The 25,077-nt window shown below is 45.5% G+C and overlaps 1 protein-coding gene across 2 annotated transcripts in view; it reads right to left on the reverse strand.

The window, feature by feature from the left end:
- Positions 1-14,131: 14,131 nt before the first annotated feature.
- The window catches only part of GTF2E1 (general transcription factor IIE subunit 1), a 48,758-nt gene continuing 37,812 nt past the window's right edge, over positions 14,132-25,077 (reverse strand). For both annotated transcript variants that reach the window (XM_005523879.3, XM_014253481.2), the window contains exons 3-5: positions 23,823-24,024; positions 18,878-19,125; positions 14,132-15,895 (exon numbers count right to left, since the gene is read on the reverse strand). In XM_005523879.3, the coding sequence (XP_005523936.1) occupies positions 15,465-15,895; positions 18,878-19,125; positions 23,823-24,024 (881 nt within the window). In that variant the 3' untranslated portion in view covers positions 14,132-15,464. The remainder of the gene's footprint in view (positions 15,896-18,877; positions 19,126-23,822; positions 24,025-25,077) is intronic.

Below are 25,077 nucleotides of genomic sequence, written 5' to 3' on the forward strand. Positions count from 1 at the left end.
ACTGGAAAGAACAAAGCCTTAATGTATTTAGTCTCTCCTCCTACAGGGACTGCTCCTTATCTCCCTGCTGTCTTAATTCTAGGACCTGTCAGTGCTGCTGGGCTCCCAGGTCTGAGTCCTCCCAACTCCATCACTGCTCCTCAGCAAGGCAGAGGGGTGACCTCAGCCCATACTACTCCCCCTGACTGCCCTGAGTTTGGAGACTAAAAATGGGCAATCAGGGAAACAGGACGCTGAAGTGACAGTACTCTAGTGGAGTTTGTCACCCTATAGTGCTAATACATCCCTTTGAGGATGCTGTAACTTGGAGCACAGCAGCATATGTTCCAAGATTTGGGCGTGTCAAGCTATTACAGAGTCCTCCTGTGTACCTTGCTCCTCTCTGAGTAATTGCCAGATTTCTGGGCCCTGTTACTATTCTGAATATTGCTCAGTCTTTAGGAGCAGCACCAGGCTCAGCAGTGATTCTTCCAGACCATCCTCTCTCCAGTGGGAGTGCTGAACTTTTCTTCCTACCTTCACTTCCAATCTCGTCCTTCGTTCATTTGTGAGCATTTGATGTGGAAGATGGTTGGAGAAAGTGTGGGATAACAGTTGGATTTTCCTTCTTTGGATACCTGATGAGGGCATTTCAGGGCACTTAGACTGGGAAAATGCAGCTCTCTGCCGAAGAACTTCCACTCACACTGTCTGCAATGGTCCCAAGAGATCATTAATTCTATTTATTCCAGCTTCCACTATCTGATGAGCATGGAAATCACATCCTGTACAGAAATTGGACACACTTGTTTCCTGCTGCTGCTCTGGTACCTGGGCTGTGAGTCTGTGCTATACTGCCAAGAGCACAATCACAGGCTCACTTCTGCTCCCTACTCCAACTCCAGACTTTGCAGGTCAAGAATGGCACAAACAGAGGTGCTCTGACCACCTTCCGAGGCTGCCTATTCATCAAGCAAGGAGGACAAGAAATTAAAATGTGTGTATTTCTATGCAGAATAGGTGAACCCCTTTGGCCAGCAAATACTAGAAATGCCATGCACTTTATCACCAAATCCCAGAAAAATCACTTAAACTCAAATTGACACACAGATTCCAGTGCTATCAAGTCACAGGCACAAAGCTGGAACACTGGACCAACAGCTTTGTACAAGGTATAAAATCAGGTAAGCCTTCAGTTAATTGTATGCAAATACGTGAGATAAGACGGTCTGATGTTGCAGTTCCATATGGCATGGAAACTGAAGGAGTTTGTCAGACTTGACAAATCTTTTCTAAACCATCCTTCGGGTGAATGGGCTCAGAGGCATCTCACACCTGGTTTTGCTGTTTCTTCTCCGGCTTTTTTTGTTGCAAGACTACTTGTTAATCTTCAAATTATGTTTGACATCTCACTGTAGTTTGGGTTATAAACATCTCAGGTGTCAAAGTGCATTTGCCTATCATTCTGGTCTGCATCTCTTTCTTACTCTGCCTGTTCAGCAGCTGTGTCCTTGGTGATGACTGTGTTTGAACCCGGAATCTGATTTAGACATGGGTTTGGGTTTAACCAGTTAGAGCTGCCTAGGTGGACACTCAACTCCAAATGAGAAAAAGTTACTCCAGAAGGTCTGGCAAGGGGCCAGGGAAGTGGTGACCATGAGCACACAGGTGTTGAGAAGTCACAGCAAACTGGGACTCAGAGCAGATGAAGTCACTTGATGAACTTGGTACATCCTTGCTCTTTATCTAGTTCTGGACTTGAATGGCTGTGTTCAGCAAAGCACTTCCTGTCACTTTTGGTCAGAAGAACAGCCAAATCCAGGCAAGTGAGGACCAGTCTTCACATGGGAGATCTTTGCAAGTCAATCTCACCCTGATGTTACCGAAATGGTTTGGGTCATCTTGTTCCAGCCCCCTTGCCATGGGCAGGGACACCTCCCACTAGAACAGGCTACTCTAAGCCCCATCCAACCTGGTCTTGAACACTTCCAGAGATGGGGCATCCACAGCTTCTCTGGACAACCTGTGCCAGTGCCACCTGACAGTGAAGAATGTCTTCCTAATATCTAATCTAAACCTGGCCTCTTTCAGCTGCAGAGACAGGCAGCCTGCAGAAGGCTGAACACTGTTCAGCAATAAATATCTGATCCAGCAATAATTCTGGGGCCAACATTCTCAAGAGCACACCAACTTACATAATTATTTTATAGGATTTAAATGAAAAGAGTAATTCATCAGAAATATGTAAGGAAGTGACTCTCCATCTGACAGACATTCTCCCCATGCTAAGAGACACAGAAGAAATTATCTGCATGCCTTTCCTCTGCAAGTGGATTCGTGTTATGCCTCTGTCTCAGAAGATATTCAAATGTGACTTGGGATTAATTAAATCTCAAGACATCTGGAGGGCAACTCAGAAGCATGTACATTTTCTACACCAGACATTTTAAAGTGTGGAAAAAGGAATAATTTACCAGCAAGACCTTTTGGTATTGATGGAAGAGAGCAACTGAAGACCAGCTTAGGAATTGCAGGGCAGAGAGGCAGAAAACACAAGTTATGAAAATATAAGTGCATGTAATTGCAGCTACCACCTGATGCAGCTGATGGTCTCAGCAGCAGTTGAAGGGCTGAAAGGTTCCACTGGTGCTGCACATTGCACAGATGACTGTTTCAGGTTAACTGTTATTAACAGCAGACCCTTTTTGATGACAAATATGGTGATGGCAACTATTAAGAGTCTCAGCTCTTGTGAAGAGCCTCAAGGTTGCCCCACTTTCCTTCCCTGTCTTGTTTCTGCCATTTGGGCAAGGAAAGATGCGCAGGGTCCTCCACCTCCACACAGCAGGCACCTGCTGCTGATCTCTCTATCATACATGAGCTCACATGTCAGAGTATCAGAGCCTCTTGGAATAAATTCACCTCAGAGCAAACCCCCAGTGCCCCTTGACTCCAGCTCAACACCTTTCTTGAGCTTTCCCACTATATCAGCTAGCAGATCCCCAGTAAAACATAACTTTAATGAAGTTTCCTAATTGCTAGAGACTGTTCCCTAAAGGATTAGAAACTGGTGAATGTTTTAGTGGAATGATAAGAAGTTAAGAGGAAGAAAAGAGCCAACACTGTCCCCAAGGAAAAGCTCAAGAAAAGAAGAGATGGCAAACTTGTCACTGTGCCTCAGCCAGAGCAGAGGAGCTGTCCATCACCCTGCCTAGGAAAGCAGGCATCCCAGCAAGCCCTGATGGAAAAACTGTACCATAATCTGTGTTACCATGAGCTTGCCTGGGGGAAAGAGCTCAGTGACACAGAAGCATTTGGGCTCGGTTCATGTGCTGTGCCTTCCTACCCAGTGTGGTTTATTCCTGTGCCCAAGCCTTTGCTGCTTTTAAATTAAGCTCCAGAGCCATTTCACAACTCACATCAGCTGCGGGACTGCCCCTGCTGCCCCTGCTGTCCGTGTTAAGGGACCTGTCTCTCTGCAGAAATACTTCTGACACCGATCTCTCTGCTCCCCATCCCTTTTCCACCCCCAACTCCCACTCACTGGAGACAGGATGGGATCCAACGGTGCACTGCCAAGTTATGGGGCTGCCTGACAGCCACAATGAGGAAGCACATTATATTTCAGAGTTGCCTAATTAATTCAGTTGCCTAATTAATTCCCACCCCCCACCCCTACATCCAGTACGAAGTGGGGACATCTCAATTTTCTTATTCTCCCAATGAGGGGAAGCCGCAGCACAACGAATTTCCACAGTTCGCTCCTGGGCATTACAAGAAGGTGCATGGTGAGAGGAAACTAATGCTGAGTGTCCCCCTTTCCCTGCAAAGCAAAATATAGGGATAAAAAAGGCATCTCATGGGTAGGACTTATCCTTGCCAGCATCCCTCTCCAGCGCGCTGTGCTCGCAGGACAATTAAATTACACTGCCGTTTCCCTTTCATCATGATCCGATTTACAGGGGAATTAATAGGGGCAGAGGAAGAGGCCTGCATGAAGCCAAAGCCAGGGCAACTGGCAGCTATGAGCCTTCTTGAAAAACAGGAAGCTTGCCAGGATGTCTTTATTAGAGAGGAGAAGGGGGAGAGAGGAAAGGGCTGCTGCAGGAATGAAAGGCAGATAGACGTCAGCCTTGTTTACAGCAGGGATTTTGCACTGGTGCAGCTAAACCCTCCAGTACAAAATCCACCCACAGGCATCTGCCACCAGCACAGCTGGAAAAAAAATCACAGCTGAGATTTCTTGGCAGCTGCATGAAGAAAGTCTGCCATACAAAAAGGGTTTTTGTCTCGCTTGACTGCATGGCTCCAGAGGTCATGCCGCACCTTTGAGTGGTGATTTCCCATATTTCTCTGAGGAACTTGTCCTCCCCTGAGCTCACAGGATTGATGTCCTCATGGAACAGCCTGCAGCAACCCTGTCTGTTCCTGACAGTGCCACCCTGATGGTGACCAAGCCTGTCACCCAAGTGGGACAGCAGGTGTCATGGAGACACACTTACTTGAACATAATAAAATCCCAGCTTCTCAGAAGTTGTTTGTCCATGCTGTGAGTGTGCTGCTCTGCAGATGGAGACATGGGAGCTGGCTCTTGTAGTGCCACTTCACATCCAGGCTGGTTATGGCTTGGATGCCCTATGCTGCAAGCTCGGCCATCACTGCTGTTGCCAGCTGTGCTCCAGATGCACTTTGGCAGCTTTGGGACAGCACAGAGCCACAGCAATTAAACCACAGGGCCAGTGAGCTCTGTGCAGGGCACACATGAGGGTGCTTTTGAAACAATTCTCTGTGTAAAGCCAGATGAACTCCAAAGGCATCTGGTTTGATGGCACTCCTGCTACGCCAGAGCAACCCACGTACCTCTGTGCCATGCTGCCTCATGGCTGGGAGCAGTGCTGTGTGGTGGCACTGGGATAGGCCTCTGCCAACTGGGAACTGGGGTGTACAGAAGCTGGTGGAAACAAGAGGAACTGGGAAAAATGTTTCCAGGTCCATGCTCCCATTCTCCAGAGCCTCTTTGCTCTTTGTTCTCTGTTATGTTCCATGTTAGTGAGATTTTTCTGCTCACCTGAGTATCTGAGCCCTTGGATGAATTGCCAGTGTCCAGACTGTGGAAAGGGAGAGGAGACATGGTATCCCTGGGAAGCCATATCTCAGGTACTTATATTGACTGCATCCTTAAATTTACATCTCCAGTGCCTCTGGCGCTGGAAAGGCACTGTAATATTTTTTTCATCTAATCCTTTTTGAAGGTTGAATTATGATAGAACTTTTGAGATGTACTGGAATCCCTCAGCTCATGTTAACTCCTCTCTGTGTGAGGGGTAGTCTCTCCAGATGACAGATCACATAACAAATGAGAGATGTCATTGTTATTTCTCTCCAGAGCTGGAGAAAAGCAACTCAGGTCATTGGAGAGTTTTTGAAGAAGCTTCCTGTGTATGGACTTATCCTTGACATCAGGGGAATGGAGGTGATGGAGCAAAAGAAACAGATCAAAAACACTCCCAGAGTTTGGAGATTCCTGGGCAGGAAGAAAATGGTTCCAGAAGTCATAGCAGGTAGATCATAGCTGTATAGAGGTGTAACTGCCTCTCAGGAGCACAAATAGAGGAAATGTCAATTCTTAATTTCAGAAATAAAATTATGAAAGGAGGGAAATAGAGAGCTAAAAGTTACTTTGCATTCAAAAGAAGCCAAGGATCTAAAATTGCATACAGTGAGTTCAGTGGTGGGACTGTATGTGTGTTACATGCTGCTGAGGAGATGGCAAAGCCTGTGTGTAACTGATGAATGAACTAGCTGTTAATTCTTGATTTCCATGCCCATCTCCTCCCATCCTGTTTTCACCTGGGGCTACCTCCCAGGGAGGCACAGTTCTGATACAGCTTTGTCAGTGGGACCAGTGAGCTGAGTTAGCTCAGGGGTCTGAAGACAGACGCTCATTTAAAGGGGGGGCTTATTATGCAAATAATACCCTTCTACTTTGTTTTAATTACTGTTGACTGAATTATGACAATTACCTCTGAGTGGCAGGGCCACTGCTGTGTTCCTGTCACCCATGGTCCCACAACAGCCACCTAGCACAGTCCTTGCAGACCTGGCCTTGACCCCAATCTTGGCTACACCTCATTGACCTGCCCTTTTTCCGCTGCCAGTACAGTGCCAGCAGCGAGTTTTGTCTAAAATGTAAAGGGGAACCTCTACTGTCAGTAATGCTCAAGCAACCCCTAATGACAATTCAGCACCTGAATGGTGTGTGTTGGTGAAGCATCATTTCTGCTGAGGTTTTACTCAGGGAGTGGTGGCATGAAGACTGTGGGAGACAGGCAGTGACCCTCCGAAAACAAGGGGAAGTGTGCTAGGAAAGGGAGGAGGAGCTGGAGAAACCAATGTCACTGACTTCAAAGATGAAGCATTCTCTTTATACTCTGAAAGTGACTGAATAAAATTACTAGGATCATCACTGAGCTAAATAGGATTTTCTACTTGTGTTGGATTATTTTAGAAGACAGTTTGATTAGCCTGATTTGTGTTCATTTGTCCCTAAGAGGTGTACTACTTTAATTCAGCCTTATATTCAAAAAATACTTTGAATTATGATATCATTTATTAAAGTTTATTTGCTTTCTCCCAACAGATGTGTTAGCTTTGCTAGCACAAGAAGCAATAAAGCTTAATTTTTGAAGTTCACAGTGCTGGTTCCAGTTGTGGGCAGAGCTGCCCTCTCTGTGAGCACTTACTCCCAAACCACCTGGTCATGCGGGGACTCCAATCATCCCATCCACTTAGTAAAGGAGACATGGGATAAACCCTTATGCCCTGCTGAGCTACAGTCACCTGAGGGACAGTTCACACTGCTCTATTTCACACATTCTGGATAAACCCCTGGAGTTATGAAAAGCACTGCTTTTCCTAATATTATTAAGGCAAATGAGTTCCTAGGAGAGGAAGGAGGAGCAAAGATTACTGAATCCTTGCTGAAAGCAAGGTGATATCTTATGGCCTGGGAATGCAGCCAGCATTAAACCCCACTGCACTAAGGTATGTAATTAACAATACGTAGTTCCACCTCCACTTCCCAGTTGTGAACAGTGCTTGTACTCACTGAAACCTTCCTGGTGAGCTCCCATCTGCACTCAGCCTTCCATGACACCAGGACAGAAATCATCCCTCATCTTCAGCTTCACATTCTGGAACCTTCCTTCTGACAGAAGAGCACCTGGAGACTCAAACAAGCATTTTGAGGATGCCCATGCAAGGTTTTATGCAGGTCATATCAATAAGTGATCAAGGCATCTCTTGGGATGCTGCTGTAGTCTTTGGCTGCGGAAGAGCTGCAGCTTTTTGCTTGTATGCCCCATAATCTGGATATGGTCAAGCACTGCAGCAAGTGAAATAAAACACAGACTGGCCTCCTCCTCAGGTGAAAAGCAATTTGAGAAGCAGCAACTCGTTTAGTCCACATGGGAATTGCTGAAGCATATATTCAGGAAATTTCAAGATTGACCCTGGCAACAGTGAAAGCCCAGGTTATTTAATCCTTTGGCTGTATGGGATCAACCATGGCCCTGGCTCCTTTGGTCATGTCTCACAGCTCAAAAGCACTGGGAGCACTCCCTCATAACCATCAGCTTCTCAGTCCTGCCAGGTGAGGGAAATGTTTCCAAGACTTCATTTAATACCTGTATTTAATCCATTAGTTCTCCCTGCAGACCTCCTGAAGGCTGGGCTGTGATTAAGGAGCAGATAAGTGCCCTGTTTATTGCTCTCCTGATACTTCTTCACTTTCCTCTACACTTTCACAGTTTTCATCTAACAGTGATGCAGTCCCTTGGAAATGTGCATGGGAGCCCCCTGCTCTGTCCCCTTGGGATGGGTTGCACAGTCCACCCACACTCCAGCAATACAGCTCCTTGCTGTCCTGTGAGGCCCTCTGAGATTCTGTGATTTTATGGAGATACAGCCCTTGGTGTGAGGAAAAGTTACCAGCAAAATGCACTGAGAGTCATCTGCAACTTTTTCTCCTTGATTCCTTGCCATTAAGCTGCAGGCTTGAGTATCATTTGTTTTGTTATCAGTTTAAAGGGAAAATTCATTATTTTTCATATTTTTCCTTTTCAAAATAAAAGAGGAGGGCAGTAGGAAGTGGCCAGGACAGGAAGGAAAGAAAGTAACTATCTCCAGTAGGCCATGTTCTACGTAGAGTCCTTTCTGGTAATATGCTCCGTGAATTCTGCAGCATGGCCATGACTCCTGTAAAAACCAGAGAGGACATGCATGAGTGTTGAATCACAACAGCTCTCTCTGTGCTTCTGCCTCTAGCTGTCACTGCTACAGCACAGCTGCATTGGTCTCACTGAACACTTGGCTTCTTCTAGTGCTAAAAGTGCTGGATTTCCTGTGCAGATCAATCCATTGGCAGCTGTGAGGTCAGAATGGTTCCCATTTCTCCTTCATTGTTACATCCCCAGGTGCCAAAGGGTCTTGAAGATGGGACAGAGAAAGGTTCTGGTTCACCGTCCCTTTCTACTCAACAAACATAAATAATCCCTCAGTAATGCACAGTTTATTTCCCTCCCAATATGGACTTGCAGTCTTGATGCTCTTTTTATTACGACTTAAGCATAAAGCAGTTTTTATGCTCACTGCAGACATGGAGTGCTCTACACTTTATTTCTGCAAACAGGGAGCTGTTCATCTCCTGTTCAGTGGTTTTGACCACCTGAACACATGCACTGCTGCCCACAGTACTCATCTGGCTTGTCTTCCATGTTTCTAATGGCTTTTGACTCACACCCTTCCTGGGACAGATACCATTAGCATGTGAATTAGCAATGTCTCAAGGAGGTCTTTAGTTTGTGGTGGCACCTGAATGCACCAAAAAGGTGCTCAAGCCTGCTACATGAGAAGCAAAAAATGCAAAGAATTAAAGAAAAACAAACCCAACAGTGGAAAAGCTGAAAATGTGGCGTTTTGACATATGTTCAGCTATAAGAACCCATGTCTGCTGTCTGTGGACATCAGCACTTTTAGTCCCCACTTCAGACAGCTGCAATGACGTGACTGTCTAGTTAACAAAAACTCCAGTTACCATTTACTGCTCTTGGCAGTAGCTTCTACCTAAACCATACAGAAGTCCTTATCTATTAGCATTCCCAAAAGGGGCCATGTCTGAGGAGGGCTGGGCAGCCCCCTACAGGCCTTTATGTTTGTTTCTCATATACAGGCATAAGAGCACAAATTGGCGAAATATTTGAGGAAAAAGATACTTTCTAATGTCACAATTGAGCTCAGTTTCACAACTAATTGCTGTGAGGTATTTTTGCACCAAATCTTTCAGCATGGCAAAAGCAGGAGTCAGATCATTCAAATGGACCTGCAAGCTCCTGATGAAGCTGGTTGCTAACTTGGGACCTTCCTGGTGCCTTTATGTAACTTACAAGAGGTTGGCACACTTGGAGAATATTACCCTTCCTAATGGGCTCAGAGGCAAGGGAATACACCAGGGTAAATGCGGCCATAAGCCAAGTCCTTCTTCATCACATTGTATTTTTCTTTGGTTGGATACAGCACCCATGTGGCCTGCAAGAGTGAAATTTCTCTCACAATGCACCATTTTCTTAAGGCCCAATTTCCCTCTAACTCCATTTCCCTCTACTCTTCTGTCTTGTACTGGGAATAGTTTTCGTCTCCTGACATCACCAGGAGGGCTGAGAGATGTTGAAAGCATACATCTTCTGGGAAGAAAGCACTGTGTGGCAATGGAAGAATAATTGTGGTGACAGGACAGGGAGGGAAGATATGTCTCTCTATCAAGATTTTACAGCCTCATTTACATTATAAAAAAAAATGGTTTTTTTTCTTGTTAGAAGCAGCAAGGAAACATGAAAAATTCAGAAACTCAAAATATTCCCAAAGAACAAAAAGGGTTAAAAAAATAAAAATCAAACCCACTCCTACCAAATCACATCTAGTTCAAGCAGCAATGAATGAGTGACCAGCCTGAGGCTGATGCCTGTTTCCTACCCACTGCAGGAATTTCAGGGGCCTGAGCCCAGCCAGAGCTCACTTCTGGAGAAAACACAAACCTATCATTCATTAAATCTCTCTGCTGGGATGTGGCACAGGCTGAGGCAGTCACGACTGAGACCTGCATGGTGCATCTGGCATGAAAGAGCCGCATGTCCCAGGAGCAGACACAGCACGAGCTGGAGCTGCTTGGAGCTGGTGGTGGTTGTAAAGGACTTGAAGCTTAATTTTAAATTGACACCTGTGTGTGATTGCAGATGGACTGAATTTATGACAGCCCATCAGCACCAACTGGGAGAACAACAACCAGCACCTTTGCAAAGAGCAGGTATCGATAACCCAACCAAAATGACGCAAGTACTCATGGCCTCACATGGGCCAGGGCTTGGTTCAGACGCTGCAACCTAAAGCACACCCAGGTCAGCCTGTCTCAAACATCAGTGGTGTCTGACATACTTGTCCCTACACAATGCATGTCATGAGAAAATAGCAAAAGCATGGACTCTGCTACCAGAGCTTGGCAAATTTGGCGTTGGCTCAGGCAGATTTCCATTGTCAGAAGTTCAGAAAATAAATGCTTAAGACTAGGAGGATCTCTTTACCAGGAGGAACTGAGCCAGGCTTCTCAGCTCTATGCACAATTTTAGCTCACTGCAAAATAACCTCTACTCACCCCCCTTCTTCCAGCAAGTAACGGGATGGCAGAGGCTGGCGATACGGATTCCAGGTGAAAAATAAACACAAGCAGTATGTCAGGGCTTTAATCACATCTATATGAGATGTGATTTTTCCTCCTTGCCAGATGTACCTTTTTTTGTACACAGACATTAATGCTTGTGGAACAGCACTTGATCAACTTTCATTTTCCGGCTGGATCCCTGCCCGTTTCTCTGGCTGAGCAGCCCAAGGTTTCCTCCTGCTGCCTGGCCAGCCCTGGGCAGGGCTGGCGCATTGGTGGCTGTGACAGCCGGGGTGAAGCGCACGCAGGGGCTCTAACGCACTGCAGTGGAGCCGCTTCCGATGCAGCTGCCTCAGCCTCCCCTCTGCCATCCCTGCCTGCTTCATTAGCATCACACCGTTCAGAGGCATGGAAATTAAATTATATTTAGGTCACAAACATATTTTAAGCAAAAATACCTATTATATTTAAAGCATCTTGTTCAGAGACTGTCTGCTGCTTCAGGATGGTTGCACTAATACTCACTGTCCCTAATGTTTTTTAATGAGACACCAGGTGCTTCCAAAGTCTGATTTTTGTTTGAATATCAATTAGGTTCATTCTCTCTCAATTTACATGCTGGTAAATAAGAAACCTCTTTCTGGCAGCTCATTTAGGTATCCCAAACAGGCAAAAGGCCAGATTTCCCTGGATAACTTAGAAAGAGAGATAAAATAGCTCTCCCAGGGAACAGGACTGTAGTCCTGAACAGTCCAGTGCTGCCGGTGCTCTGCTCTCTGCTTGCTAGCAGGGAGCAGGCAGGCAGGCAGCTCTCCAAGAGCACCAGCACTCAGACATCACTCCCCACACTTTGGGCTGCCACTCCTTTCAGCAGTGGGCTGCTCTCTGTGGATTCACATCTTGAACAGATTCAAGCATCTGGCTATGCCTCCTATGAGGGCTGTAGAAGTGATGATCTCCTTGGACTTTGTAAATATTGATCATTATTCTGGAAGCAGCTCAGCAGAGAAGCTACTCTTCAGTCCCAGCTCCTCTGCTGCTGGAGGAGACCTGTCTCATAGTCCATACACTTTAAACTGGAGTGTATTGTGATGCTTAGGGATCCTTGGCTGTCCACGCTTAGATCAATATTCCCAAGCCTCCTGAGAACAAGCCTGGGGCATGGTTACCTAGCCCACGGCTTCCAGTGGGATAAAGCAGTACATGTCCTGGACAGCCCAGAGCAATTACTTGGAGCACTGTGTGACATGTCTCTGCTCCAAAGGCCAGGGCCCAAAGCCTCCCTCATTTATGCTGACACACGCCAGAGGAACGAAGCTGCTGCTGTTTCGCCCCCACAGCCCACCCCTGGACAGCCCGCTGGCTCACCCTGCTGCTGACACGTCCTTCCACCTGCTCATAACCTTTCTGTTTCCATGAAGGCTTTGTCTTGCATTTGATTCCTGAGACAACTTTCTCTCTTCTCCTAGGGGGGCACAGCGGGAGACAGAGACACAAGCACAGCAGGCTGCTTCTCCCACCAGGCCTTCTTAAACTTCACAGCATGTCCTGGCTCTGCAGGCATCACTGAGGCACCAGCTCCTCAGATGTCTCAGGAAGGAGGTGATGCTATTTTTCTGCCCTCTAGGATTCCTCCAGGGGACCTTCAAATCCCTAGACTCTCACAGAGCAAGTCTGTTTATTCCAAGTCTGAAGGAGGCAGCAGCACAGGAAGAGTTGGATGGAGGAAGCAAATTTTTGGAAGCTTAGTAGAAAAGATTGTAAAGTTTCTGTTCTTTGGGGCTGACAGTGCACATTTCCTCCATCAACAGCTTCCCTAATCTGCTCTGGCCTGCTCTGCACTGGGCCAGGGAGCACATAACTCCACTGCCATTTTCTTGGCTTGCACTGGGAGAAGGAACAGAGGCAGCTCATCCAGCTGGGAGAGGCACCTCTGGCCACTGGGAAGAGGAGCATGAGCAGCCTTAGAAACGCACTTCTTCCCAGAGCTCCAGTGCCCTGCCCTCATGTACATCCACAGAACCATAGAATACTGAGTTGGAAACATCATCAAAGCCCAGCTCCTGGCCCTGCACAGCACACCCCCAAGAATCACACCATCTGCCCAAGAGTGTTGTCCAAATGCTTCTTGAAATCTCAGACATCACTCATAGGATAAAATGTGCTTTAGGCCGGAAGCAGATGCAGAAACTGGTTTGAATGGGGTTAGACAGAACATCCACCCAGGAAGGCTTGACAGCATTATTGGGTTAGTGTTAATGTAGCACATGTGGTCCAGCAGGCAGGGGAAATGGCTGGGCCTTCCTCTGAATTGATGGCTTTATCCCTTGCATTAGCACCAACCTGCTGGCAGTGCCTGGCTTGGCTTGCAGAGGCTGTTTTTCCTTCCTGGCATGCATGCAGAGCTCTGTTCAGCTGCAGGAAGAGAAAGAGGGCACTATCAACTGAGTGTTCTGCTCATTTAAGGCATGCTTGTCATGACAGGGAAGCAACAGTGTATGGTTGTCCTTCAGCAGCCTGAACTGGAACAGAGCAAAGCAGCCATCCTTTCTAATGCCAGGAACTGTTGGAGAGGGCAGGAAACAATGATGGCATCTGCTCATGCACCTTTGACATTTCCAGTCCTCTTGAGGGCTGCATGTGGTGGATGAGAGATGGAAGGCAAACCCCACAACCACCGCTCTGATTTCCCCATGTGCAGGACGTGCCTTGCTGAATGACAAAAATTGCAAAAGCTGCACAAACTCCAATTAAATGTTTATTAGGAAAAAAGACTACTTTCTGGATTTTTATGCTGGGTATTTCTTTACTTCATCTTTACTAAACCTACAGCTTGATTTTGCAAACTGAAAACTCAGTATACGATTCTGGTCAGTTCAGAGCACAAGCAGCTTTCTGTATTCAGGATTAGTGCTCAGTTTCTGCTTTCAGCTCCTTGTAAATCTACCTGCTTTTCTTCAGTGTTAATATTGAATTCAGCCAGATTAAATCTAGACAGAATGGGTACACCATGTTTTTTTCTGCTAGCTGATCACTGAATCTGACTTATCAGCTCTGTGACTTGATAGCTGGAAGCCTGATACAAGATCTTGGAAGCCTGTCTACACAAGAACACCATTTTAACCAGCAGCACAATGTCTGTGAGTCCTCTACCATCAGCCTATGCTTCCCTTGAGGAAGGAGGAAAGAAATGGAAGTGCTGATCAAAACCAGCCTCTGTTTTTTACACAGCACTGATGTAATGAAACACCCATCCTGGAAGTGCAGAGATTTCAGGAGGCATTCAAGGAAGCTCTGCTAAGGAGAACCAATGTGCAGTGGGATTTCAAATGGTCCTCTCAAAGGAGAGCTCAAATTGTTTTTTTCTTCTGGAATCCAATAAATCAAAATTATAAGCAAACAACATCCCCAACTAGGCACAACATAAACTGAAAGATGACAAAGGGGAGAAGTTTCTGTTTATTTATTCCTCTTTAAAATTACTTAAAAGAAAATTTAAAACACTAAAAAAGAGGGGATTCAGAGTATTGAGAAGCTGAAAATCAAACCACAAAGGAGGCATTACAAGGTTAGCAGAACATAGAAGGCATAGTTAGTATAAAACAGATTTACAGTCTCAGTGAACAGCAAATTTGTACCGCCCATATAAGTGGAACAGGACATAATGCTGCCCCTACTCTCTGGAACACAGAACTGTTTTATAATTTTGTTTTATTGTAGTATTGTGTAGGAAAACACAACAATTTTTAAAAAGCAACATTTTCAATTGAAAGAGAAAAACATTAAAAAACATTATATTGCTCTATAGGCACTGATAAATGTCTTTCTGTGGTAAAAGAGTGTGCCAAGCGGAATTCAAAATTGTGTAATCCTCTTAAAATCATACAGCCCTGGTGAGATTACAAATAAAACTTAGTTATGCTACTTCTCTGGCACTGCCTGACAGCAGCTGTGCCCACTCTGAACTGTCTGCATGTCTTCATGGACAGGGCTAGGCAGAAGCAACAGCCAGTGGTATTGGAAAATGAAGGTATCTCCCAGCAAGTCAGAGCACTGGCAGCTCAGATCCATGGAGGGCATTTGTTACACTGACAAAAAGTGATTGACTGCATGTGCTTGCCAAGGCTTTCATTCTGCCTGTTTCAAGTTACACCCGACCTTGAGGTGCTGAGTCCCAGTAGGGAGCAAATGGGAGCAAGGGAAGGTTGCTGCCTACAGGCCTGCTTGGAAAGAGCCACTCTGGTGGCCAGGGGCTGCTGGCAGAGAAAGGGTCAGCTACAAGCCTGGTCAGAGCTTGCCATCAGCAGACAACTGCTTCCCTCTCCTCTCCCCTTGCTGAGCACAGGCAGCTGTATGTTACATACACCCTTCTCTGCAGAGCGCTTTGCTCAGACTATAGAGCCCTTATGTCCCCTGAGAGCAGGGATGAGGACTTCACTGGGATCTGCAACAAAAATCATCTTAAAGCCATCAGTAGAAAGAGCTGCTATGGCCTTGGTGAAGGTTAAAGCAGTGCCTGTGCAGGGCACCCTGAAGCAGCTTTTTACCTTGCAAGCATCCTCACTTCTGAGACTTATCCTCCCCTATGTGTTTTGGCACATGCAGCTCTGCTGCTCCCCGGCTCTGGCAAGCAGGATGCCCAAGATTAGCAGTGCTGAGCCGCAGTGACCCTGCCTGCGCACAGGGGAGGGAAGATGTGCTCCAGTCTTCTGTTCTACTAAAGAGTCTCTGCCTTATAAAGTCACTTTTTAAAAAATGCCACGGCAGGGACCAGTTAATCAAACATGTCCTCAAACATGCGTTGCCCCATGGCTATGTAAACCTCTTTTTCCTCCGGTGTCATCTGGGCCACCAGCTCGGGGCGCTGGCTCACTTGGCTGTAAGAATGTGGACGCCCAGCCACTGTAACAGTAGGGTCTTCTGCCACCACCTCGAATTCTTCATCCTCCTCCTCCTCCTCCAGCCCATACGTTGTGGTGGTCGTGGCGGCAGGGCGGGGAGGGGACTCCTCCTCCGACTCACTCGTCTCGCTCTCCGAGTCACTCGCATTGCCGCCGGAGAGAGGAGCGGCACCGCTGACGGTGACGGTGGAAGCGGAAGGTGTCTTCTTCTCGTGGATGAGCAGGGCACGCATCACCTCCTCATTGTCATCCAGGGCTGCCCGGCTCTCCTCACGCTCCTGGAACGCATCCAGATCCCGGCCCCCTGCAAAGGGACACGAGGGAATGAGCATTTCCTCACAGAGATCTGTGTGATGGGCCTGAAAGTTTTCTTAACCTTTATTAATTACCACCACTGAGCTCAGTCGGCCAAGTCACACCCTTTCTCTATGCCAACTCCTCCTCTCCCTTGAAAGAGAGACAGTTAGGTCTCATAATGGCAGAACAAGTTCAAGAACAACATCTCCTAGGAGCTGGGAGGTCTAGAGTCACTGTGGCTCCCAGCTGGAAGCCTTGACCAGCAGCGCACTGCAATTGGAGACAAGTGCACTATGGGCAGGAACCTGGAAAAGACTTCCCCAGGGATGTGTCCAACTCAGGTATTACAATGGAGCAGAAAGCAAAGCAGTCCTTAAGATACAAGATACAAGCCCAGGCCCTCTGTGCTGCTGAGCTCCCTGCCTGTAAGGATTAACAAAGAGAAGAAATGGATCCAGGTAGACAAAGAATATGTGGGAAACCATGTGTTATAAAACAACATATAGAGCAGCCATGCCTGGTTAGCTCAGAGGGCCACCTGTACCAGGCAGGAATGGGAAAAGCTCCTTACAGGAAGATGGTGGTGGCATGGAGCAGATGCAGCTGACAGCCTGCAGCCCAGTTGTGCAGCACAGCACTAACCAGTGCCTGCTCTCCAAGCTGAAACACAGCCCAGACAGTCCCTGTGGCTCCCTACCTGCACCTCTTATTTAAGGGGACTGCAGTGTCCCAGCTAACACACCTGGCTTCTGCTCCTCTTTCAGTAAACTTGGCTGTACAACAGCTGGGAGGGTTCAATCTGGCTCTGGTAGGCAGGATGTCTGCAATTCATGGATTCAAAAGGTAATATTCTGCTCAAAAAGTAGCATCCCACAGAAAACCTCTCCTATTCCTATATTTGGTGAGAGGGCTGTGAGTCCCCCTAGCACCAAAAGAACTACAGGCAGTATGGAAAAAACAAATAGTTAAAAAAAAAAAAAACAAACAACCCAGAACAAAAAATTAAATATGGAGAAAAAAAAGGCCTAAAAAGTAGGACAGGCTCCCGGTGGCAAACTTTCTGTCTTACACCAAAAGATGCTGCCTATGAACAACTGCTGGAGTTGAGGTGTTGGCATTCTGTCTTCATACAGGGAGCCACTTGCCCACTCCTCCAAGACCCTCGTGGTTTCAGCAACACATCCAGGCAGGAGGCTCCCAAGTCTTTCCCCTCCCCAGTCAGAAATGCACTGGTTACATTTTTCAACTTGAGATGAAAAATAATGTGAAGGAAGTAAGTTCTGCATTTAGCAGTAAAAGCCAGGGCAGTTTGTGGTCACTCCTCTCCTGTGGTAAAATAAAGGACAAAAGAACCATACCTAATTTCACCGGAATTCTGTTTTCATTGTAAATAAAGTTGTAGTAATGGGTGATGGCTACAACCACTAATATTAGAGCACTGCCAAATTCCTGAAAGAAAGGAAGAATAAAGGCATCCTGTTGGCAGTCATGTGCTCAGCTCACTGCTTGTGACTGTGGAGCATAAGAGGCTGAAGGAGAGCATCTCTGAAGTAATATCATAGCTCATCACAGAGAGCTGTGAAATGACAACAGCCAGAGATAGCTCCACAAAAGCTGACTTTGTGGCTCAGAGGGGCTGTCTCTTGCTAGCAAGAACTGTTTCTGCCAGATCCAAGAAGTGAATCTTTTCTGTCAACAGTCCCAAGTTTCTGTCCTTCCTGTTTGTGTTGCAGCAGCAATTTCAGGCTATTTTCACAAACTCCCTCTGATTTCCAATAGCTGAGGAGGTTAAGCAGCAATGCCACCATCCTGAAAGGAGATCCTCCACCTCCATATCCCTCAGTGACTTCTTGAGAAACATTTATGCTGCGTACATCAAAAGTTGTCTGAGGGAGTTGATTTAAAACTACAGGTGAAATGAATGTCTAGCAGAAAAATGGGGTGAGAAACTCACCACGGCTGGTGAGTAACAACAACAACATCTGCTACAGACTGCAGAAGCAGGTTGTTTAATCATCTCACTTTGCTTAATCTATTTGAAAAATGTTTTGGGATCCATAATACACTTGAAAGGCATTACATGTGAACAAGCTATCTTCTGACTGCTATATCACATCTATTTTCTTCACTTCTACTACACCTATATACTCCAACTCCTCTCCTGAACATGGCACGAGTTCCAGGGTCATATAGTCACAACGCCCTTTTGCAGTCTTTTCTTCCTAGGGCATCAACAATTTCAGTCCATAATCCTAAAATTACTCTAAAGATTGTATCTATTGACTCACTCTTGTAAAAATCATAAAAGGTCTCCATTTCCAATTTTGGCATGGAAGCTTGAACTGCACACATACCAAAGCAAAATGTTTCTACTAATAGTTATAAGATCTCGACCGTGGTCTGTGGACAACCTGACCCCAAGATGAATGAAAATAAAAGCAGAGATAATGAGAAACACCAGAAGAGAATAAAGACTCACCTGTCATGGTGACAGACCTTCCTACTGTACTTCCAGAAGCTCTATTTCTGAGTATTCTTCATATATATAGTTGTTTTCTAAGAAACAACTGGCAAGATGGCTGGGAGCGTATAAACACTGCTGGTAGATTTAGTAGACTTTAGAGTCACTGAACATTAATAAATGTTATTTTTCAGCAGTGACCTATTAGGGAGACAGCTTTCTAGATGAAACTGAAAGACCTTCATCTAGAAGCAATAAGCTCTCAAGGTGGAAGCCATAATAGTTAATTAACATTTTAGAAGCCCCCACAAAATTTCACGGACAGCTCAGCTTTACTGACCTAGATTTCAATCCTTGATCTAAGGAATTTTTACATCTGCCTACACAGGTGCTTTGCACAGCAGAGGGGAGCAGACAGTCCAGTGCTGGGAGCAGCAGCTGTACGCACACACAGCAGAACATGTTTTTGATAGCACTGTAAAGGCCTTGTATAAGCAGAGCAGTACTTCTGCTCTGTGATTTTCTTACCATCTTTGATTTCATCAGGGTCATAAGCCCCCTGCACCGTGCTCTCACGCAGCCAAATGGGTCTCTCTCTGGCTGGCTTTCCTTCACCTACAGACCGGTTCAGATCCTCCTGATCCTCCATGCTGATGACGACATTCTGGGTATACAAGTCCTCATATGATGGTCCTTTTGTAGTCCATGCTTCCCGATGGTGTCCACCTGCAAGGCCAGCTGCTGCCCCTGAACCAGCACCAGCTGCACGCTCCTTGCTACATGCAAGTTAAAGAGAGAAAAACAGAGCTCTCAGAACAAACACCTCCTTAGACAAAAACACTTCAATTATGATTAGTTATCTCCCATGATCTGCACTGAGAGCTTTCATTCTCAGTTCTAACGCGTGCTGCCAGGAATTTGTGCCAGCTTGCTGGTTTGGGAAACTTGTGGATCTCTAGTGGGAAACGCCACATAGGGCCATGGCAACATCCACTACAGACACTGAAGAGGCAGCACTAGAGATGCAAATGCACTTATGTTAAAACAAGCATAAAATCCCAGAATTTCCTGAAACAAAAGCCACAGCAGCAAAACACAGTCAAACAGTAGTCTGGTATTTGGAAAATCCTCTTTTTGGCCTTCACACAGCAATCAAATGCTGCATTAAAGAAAGCACTGAAGTTTAACCAAGATAGATAGTAGGCTCAGGGACTCAGCATGCTCAGAGCTGTGAACTGTTATTAATCACAAGACTCCTGAAGGAGTTAACTCACCATGAAAAACACAATTCACACCTTCGCTTGAACTGTGAGTGACCATGCACATGAGAAGTCACCTCTCCAGTGTTACACAGGAGATCTGTACTATCCAAAGACACAGCCTTGTGAGGACTGGGGAGTCCAGGCAGAGAAGAAAGAAGAGAGAGCACCTTCAAACCACAGGACCAGGGCTGGACAAAAGGCTTTGTGTGCTGATGGAGTGCAGGAGGAGACAGAAGAACTGTCTTCACTGTGGAAAAGCTGGAGAAATAAAGGTGCTGACCCATGTGAAGGGTATGGCAGTCAAAGCCTAGCCCTCCTTTGCTCCCAGCACATTTCCCTGCAGGGCCCCTTCTAGTTGAGGAGACTGATGGAGAAAACACTCCTGCTTGGATCTGTTCAAAAGAGGCTATCAGGTAAAATATTGTCTGCACACTGATGATGGCAATGAGCCTAAAATACACCCCGGCCTGTGCTGCTATTTATGCATAGAGCAGGGAAAGCCAAACATGACTGTTCTTCTACTCCAGAATGAGATTTCATCTTTTCAGAGAAACAAATCTGCTGCAGACCGCACCTGTCCTCAGCCATACATTTTCAGTCATGTGATTGCTGGGGGTAACTACAGCTTTCCACGAAGAACAGCCCTGCCTTGACTTGTCCTCTTGTCCAGAGTAAATCCATCAGGGATACCCCACAAGGCCAGCTGAGCTGACAGTTATCATCAGCGAGCTTGGTTCAGTTGCTGCTGTCTACCCAACGACCTTTTCTCCAACTGAGAAGCTTAAAATAAAGTTGCACTTGGAGAAGACACAGCTAATATGTGGGGTTTTTTTAGTTCAGCAAGGACATTACCACTCCTTGATGAGCTAATTCTGCTGGATTTTTAGGGGTAAACACTGAGGGGAAATTATACAGGTAGGTAAAACACTGCTTTTCCCCAGATAAAAAATATTGGTGTGTTCAGCCAGTGTTGATTGAGTACTACTCACAGCCTCTCAGGAGGGGACTGGATGGGATCTGTTAACAAAATACTTCCCAACATCCGTGTTAGCGTGTCTTGTGTCCTTAGCAATCCTGCAGCCAGCTCTGCTAGGGGAGCTTCACAGTAGCCTTAAATTTTGGGGCAGAAGGCTCATGCACATGTATTGCTTATGTAACCTAAGGAACCACACAGAGACCTTCTTCCCAGCGTGTTATTTCAAGTGTTGGTACCTTTCAGCTCTCCAAGACAGGCGTGTGTTCTGTGAAAAGCACCACTCTGCTTCCCACACAATAGAAATCTCTAACTAGCGTTTCCCTGACGATTTTATGTAATCCACTTTCCTCACAGGATGCACAATGCAGCTCTCCCCCAAGCTCTCCCTCCCCATGACTACAGCGTGACACTAAACCCTCAGTAGTGCCAGGAACTACCTAATAATACTTTTGCACAGAAGCCCCTCTAAGTGTGCCTGAAACTGACTTTTTTCCTGCACAGAACCCTTTAGCATCAAAACACTTATTCCATGACTTCAGGAACATTTCAAAAACGAAAGTAACACTTCTAAGAGACACCTACAGTACACTAATTATTTCACGTGATCTACTGCAATGTCCCACACTGAGCTGGAGCCATCTAGACACTTTCTGTCTAATTTTGGTCCCCAGTAAGCTTTGCAAATGTGCCTCAAATTCATGTCTTTTTATCTTCAGTGACACTGTTGGTAGGTGTGAACACCACCCAAGACTGCCAGAGCAGAGGAACACTTCTTTCTGCAAGAAGAGAACTTAGTGTTCAGCAAAGTACAGGATCAGACACCATGGACCAGGCACCAACAAAAGGCCAGGTGTGGGAGCTGCCTTACAGGCAGCACAGAGCAGATGAAGGGATCTCTTAAATCTCTTTCTCTCTTAGATCCACAAACTACTTTTTCCCCACCTTGCTCCAGACTTCACATGGCCGCCCTGCAGGCAGGAACTGTGGCAGATCAGTGGCCCAGATGTGGCTACATTTAGTCTGTTTTATTCTCCCTGATGGAAATCCCTTAATGAATGGTTTAGCTGTCTTTAAAAGCAACATAAATAGTCCTTGACACAGCTGAGGTATGGCCCACAGAAATCACACTGTGCAGTGGGCAAACAACTTCAAATTTTCATCTCAATCCTGCCCAGACTATTAAGAAAGGTCTTGGATAATAGGGATAACTCTCTCTTTTTGCCACATTTAAGATAAAACAAAACACATTTTCACTGTGCTGCTCTTAAGAGCTTCAACTTCACAAAAGACAACCCATGGTTCTTGACAGCATGACCACAGAAAATTAATTTTGTGAAGATTTTTTTTTAATTGAAATCATGCTATTTTGATGCAAGGAAATAGAAGAGTTATTACAATCCATAATTTTTCAAAAACCACAGAGAAGAACCTGAAAAAGCAGGCTTATTTTGAAACCTGTGGGGCTAATTCATGCTCTTCCACAATTAAGAAAATTAACAGCCTCTTAGGAAAACATAAACAAAGATCTACCCAGTTTCCCAGGGCAGGTGAATCACAGTTATGCAATGCCAGTGGGGCCACTTAGAGCTGTAACTCTCCTGAAAACACCTGAAGTTGCCCAAGTTACTGCAGAGAGAAGATGCAGGCATTTTGTGACCTTTTCGGTTTGTTTCAGAATCACCAAATAGCAGTTTTGTCAAGGATTTCAGACAATCAAGACTCCATAAAAACAGAGAGAATAAATAACCCAGGGTTTGGCACTTCAAAAAAACCTCACAGCAGTGCTATCATGGAATTAACTGCTTCGAATTAATAAGAATTAATAAATAATTAAATTACTCTATGTGCTGAAGCAAGTTGTGTTCAAGCAAGCATTTAAAAAGCTGCCTATTTATTTTGTCATTCCTTGCACAGAGTAATTAATCATTTACAATGTTTTTTAAGTATTTAAGAGTTGAGTAAGTGGGTGCTGCTATTTAATCATAGGACTGCACCAGGCCTCTGCTGTGGTAATTTCCTGTACACAAAAAGGGAAGACTGAAAAATTACTCTCTTTTTGGTAGGGTTATCCCAGTTCTACTACTTAAACTACTGAAAAGGGATTTTAAAGCAAAGTCTAGTGATTCAGCTTAGGTATAAAGGCTTCAAAGAATCCCCCATATCACCCAAGACACGTTGAGTGACCTTGGAAAAATCTTTTCTGCTCTTTATATTGCTTCTGTTTTTCTATCAGAATGATGAGGAAAAATAGCTACCTTCTTGGCTAGAAAAAGACTATGAATAGGCAAAGAATTTTTATTATATTAATTAGAAGCTGTCTAGCATGAATATATGAGGAACATTCTTTCTCAAGGTTAGCCTGAGAGAAAAAAAAAAAAAAAATAGGATCCTGCTTGCTCTCCTATTAACTAAAGCCAAGCACCCCAAGGCACTGTGGGAATGCTTCCCCTCATGGTACAGTTCTTTTTCCCCATGTGCATAATTAATTTTTTTTTAAATACAGAGAAGTGCATCACATTTCACCACAGCTGACAAAACTGACAGCTCCCCACATCTTTTTGCATTATTTAAACATCATCTGTTTTTGTAAAGCTAGGAATGTTCTGAAAGAAAGTGTCATTTCCCATGGGTAAGAACATTTTAAGGAGTTTTTGATTCCAACATGGTCTTCTCCTGAAAAGGTGTGTATCAAGTTGGAAAAATCAGAAGGAAAAAACCTGCTTATTACAAAGGAAGTAACATCTTCAAACTAGAATGTTATAATATGAGGATTTGAAATACAAGGTGTGGATTGCAAACAGCTTCATTTCAAAAGGTGGGTAGAAGCAAAAGGAACAGATGAAAGGTAAGTATTTGAGAGATAGAAGACAGCATAGGTGGCACCTTCAGCGCTTTGTCAAGCAGCTGCAGTTTGCATTTTTTAAATATTGGGCCAAGAGCTTGGTGTGCATACCAACTGCCGCATGGCAAGCAGCAGGCAATTCAAGCATCCCACCTCATAGAAAAATACATGCAGAGGGCTGACCAGAAGAACAGTCATTTGCCTTGTTTAGTAAGAAATAGTTACAGCCCTCTGTCTCCCTGTAAGCCACACATCCCTGGGGCAATCTGTCAGTGGTGTGCATCGTTGGTGCTGTACAAGTACATCCTGCACAAGGTTTGGGAAAGGCCCACAGAGCAGAGGAACACTCTACAAGGAAGCAGTACAATGAGGAAAGACCAGGCACACTCCCACCTCTGCTTCAGGGCAGGAATCTCTGTGGGTTCTGGCTCCAGGATTTCATAGGCTAAGTTAACATCTTCCGTCTCACGAAGCAGCGCGTAGATGGGCTCAATCTGCTCGTTAAATCTTGCAACAAGTGTCCTTGCATCCTTTTTGGGCATTGCCGACTCATCTTCTTCCACTTCGGTCTCACAGAACGTACAGCGGAAAGTTCCTAAAACGAGAGAAGCTGCTCAGCGTTGGAAGGAAAGCAGCAGGCCTGGCTCCTCATGCAGCCTTCCCAACAGCAGTGCCTTGCTGGTCCCTTAGCTAGATGCTAAGGAGTTTTTCTGCCCTGAAAATCCCTTCCCACACACGGTGTACCTGGTTATTATTCAAGCAGACAACAAAGGAAGCGTTTTGTACCATCCAGTGATACCCAGCTGGGTACAGTTTCTCGCTCCGAAAAGCCCAGATGGGCTGCAATACCTCTACTGAGACATCTCCTACTAATCTCCCTCCCTCCTTGCAGCACATTTTAAATGTCAGCTATGACTGGGTTGTGATAAAAAAGTACACAGTATCCTCTAAGGAGTTCAAATATCCTCTGGTTCAGGTGCCTTCCCTGGCATCTCTGCGGCCACAGCAATAGGCTGATTTCACAATGCAACGGTGTAGTTTTACACTGCACCAGCCAGCCTGAAGGAACTGCTAATCCAACTATTGTCACTTTGCAGCCACTGCAAAGAAGAGATGGCTTCTCCTTCTGCTTCAGGGCCAAACCAGGAAGAAAAGTCATTACTGCAGAGCAGCCAATGCAAAAACCTATCCCACCCAACTCCCATATTAGCTTCTTAAAATTACAAATGGCAAGATAAGAATCATGTGAATAGCAGTTAAAAATAAGTTTGTTTTGCAGACCTCGTCAGGATCTATAAAAACAGGTCAGACTGAAATGGCTACATGGCAAAGCAGCTACGAAAAATCCACTGAACTCATGCACAGCAGCTTTTGGGTTTCATCACTCCATCTGTGAGCAGGACCCTTGGGGCGGTATGTGCTCAGTGGGACCTTTCCATCTGGTCTGCTAGGAGGGAGCAGCACACTGCAATGACTTCATCTTGCAAGTGCTGGGCTGAGAACATACCCCTGCCACCTCAGAACATAACATCCAGAGTGATGCTCACAGCCTTCTTCATTTCTCTTGTCCCTGGGTGATATTTTTTATTTATCCATTCTGTGACAGCTGTGCACATCTAGCCTCACCTCTTAATACCCCAATGAAGAA

This window comes from Pseudopodoces humilis, chromosome 2, assembly GCF_049639895.1.
Source record: "Pseudopodoces humilis isolate 2021_Gansu_Grassland_sample_001 chromosome 2, ASM4963989v1, whole genome shotgun sequence".
NCBI classification, from domain to species: Eukaryota; Metazoa; Chordata; class Aves; order Passeriformes; family Paridae; genus Pseudopodoces; species Pseudopodoces humilis.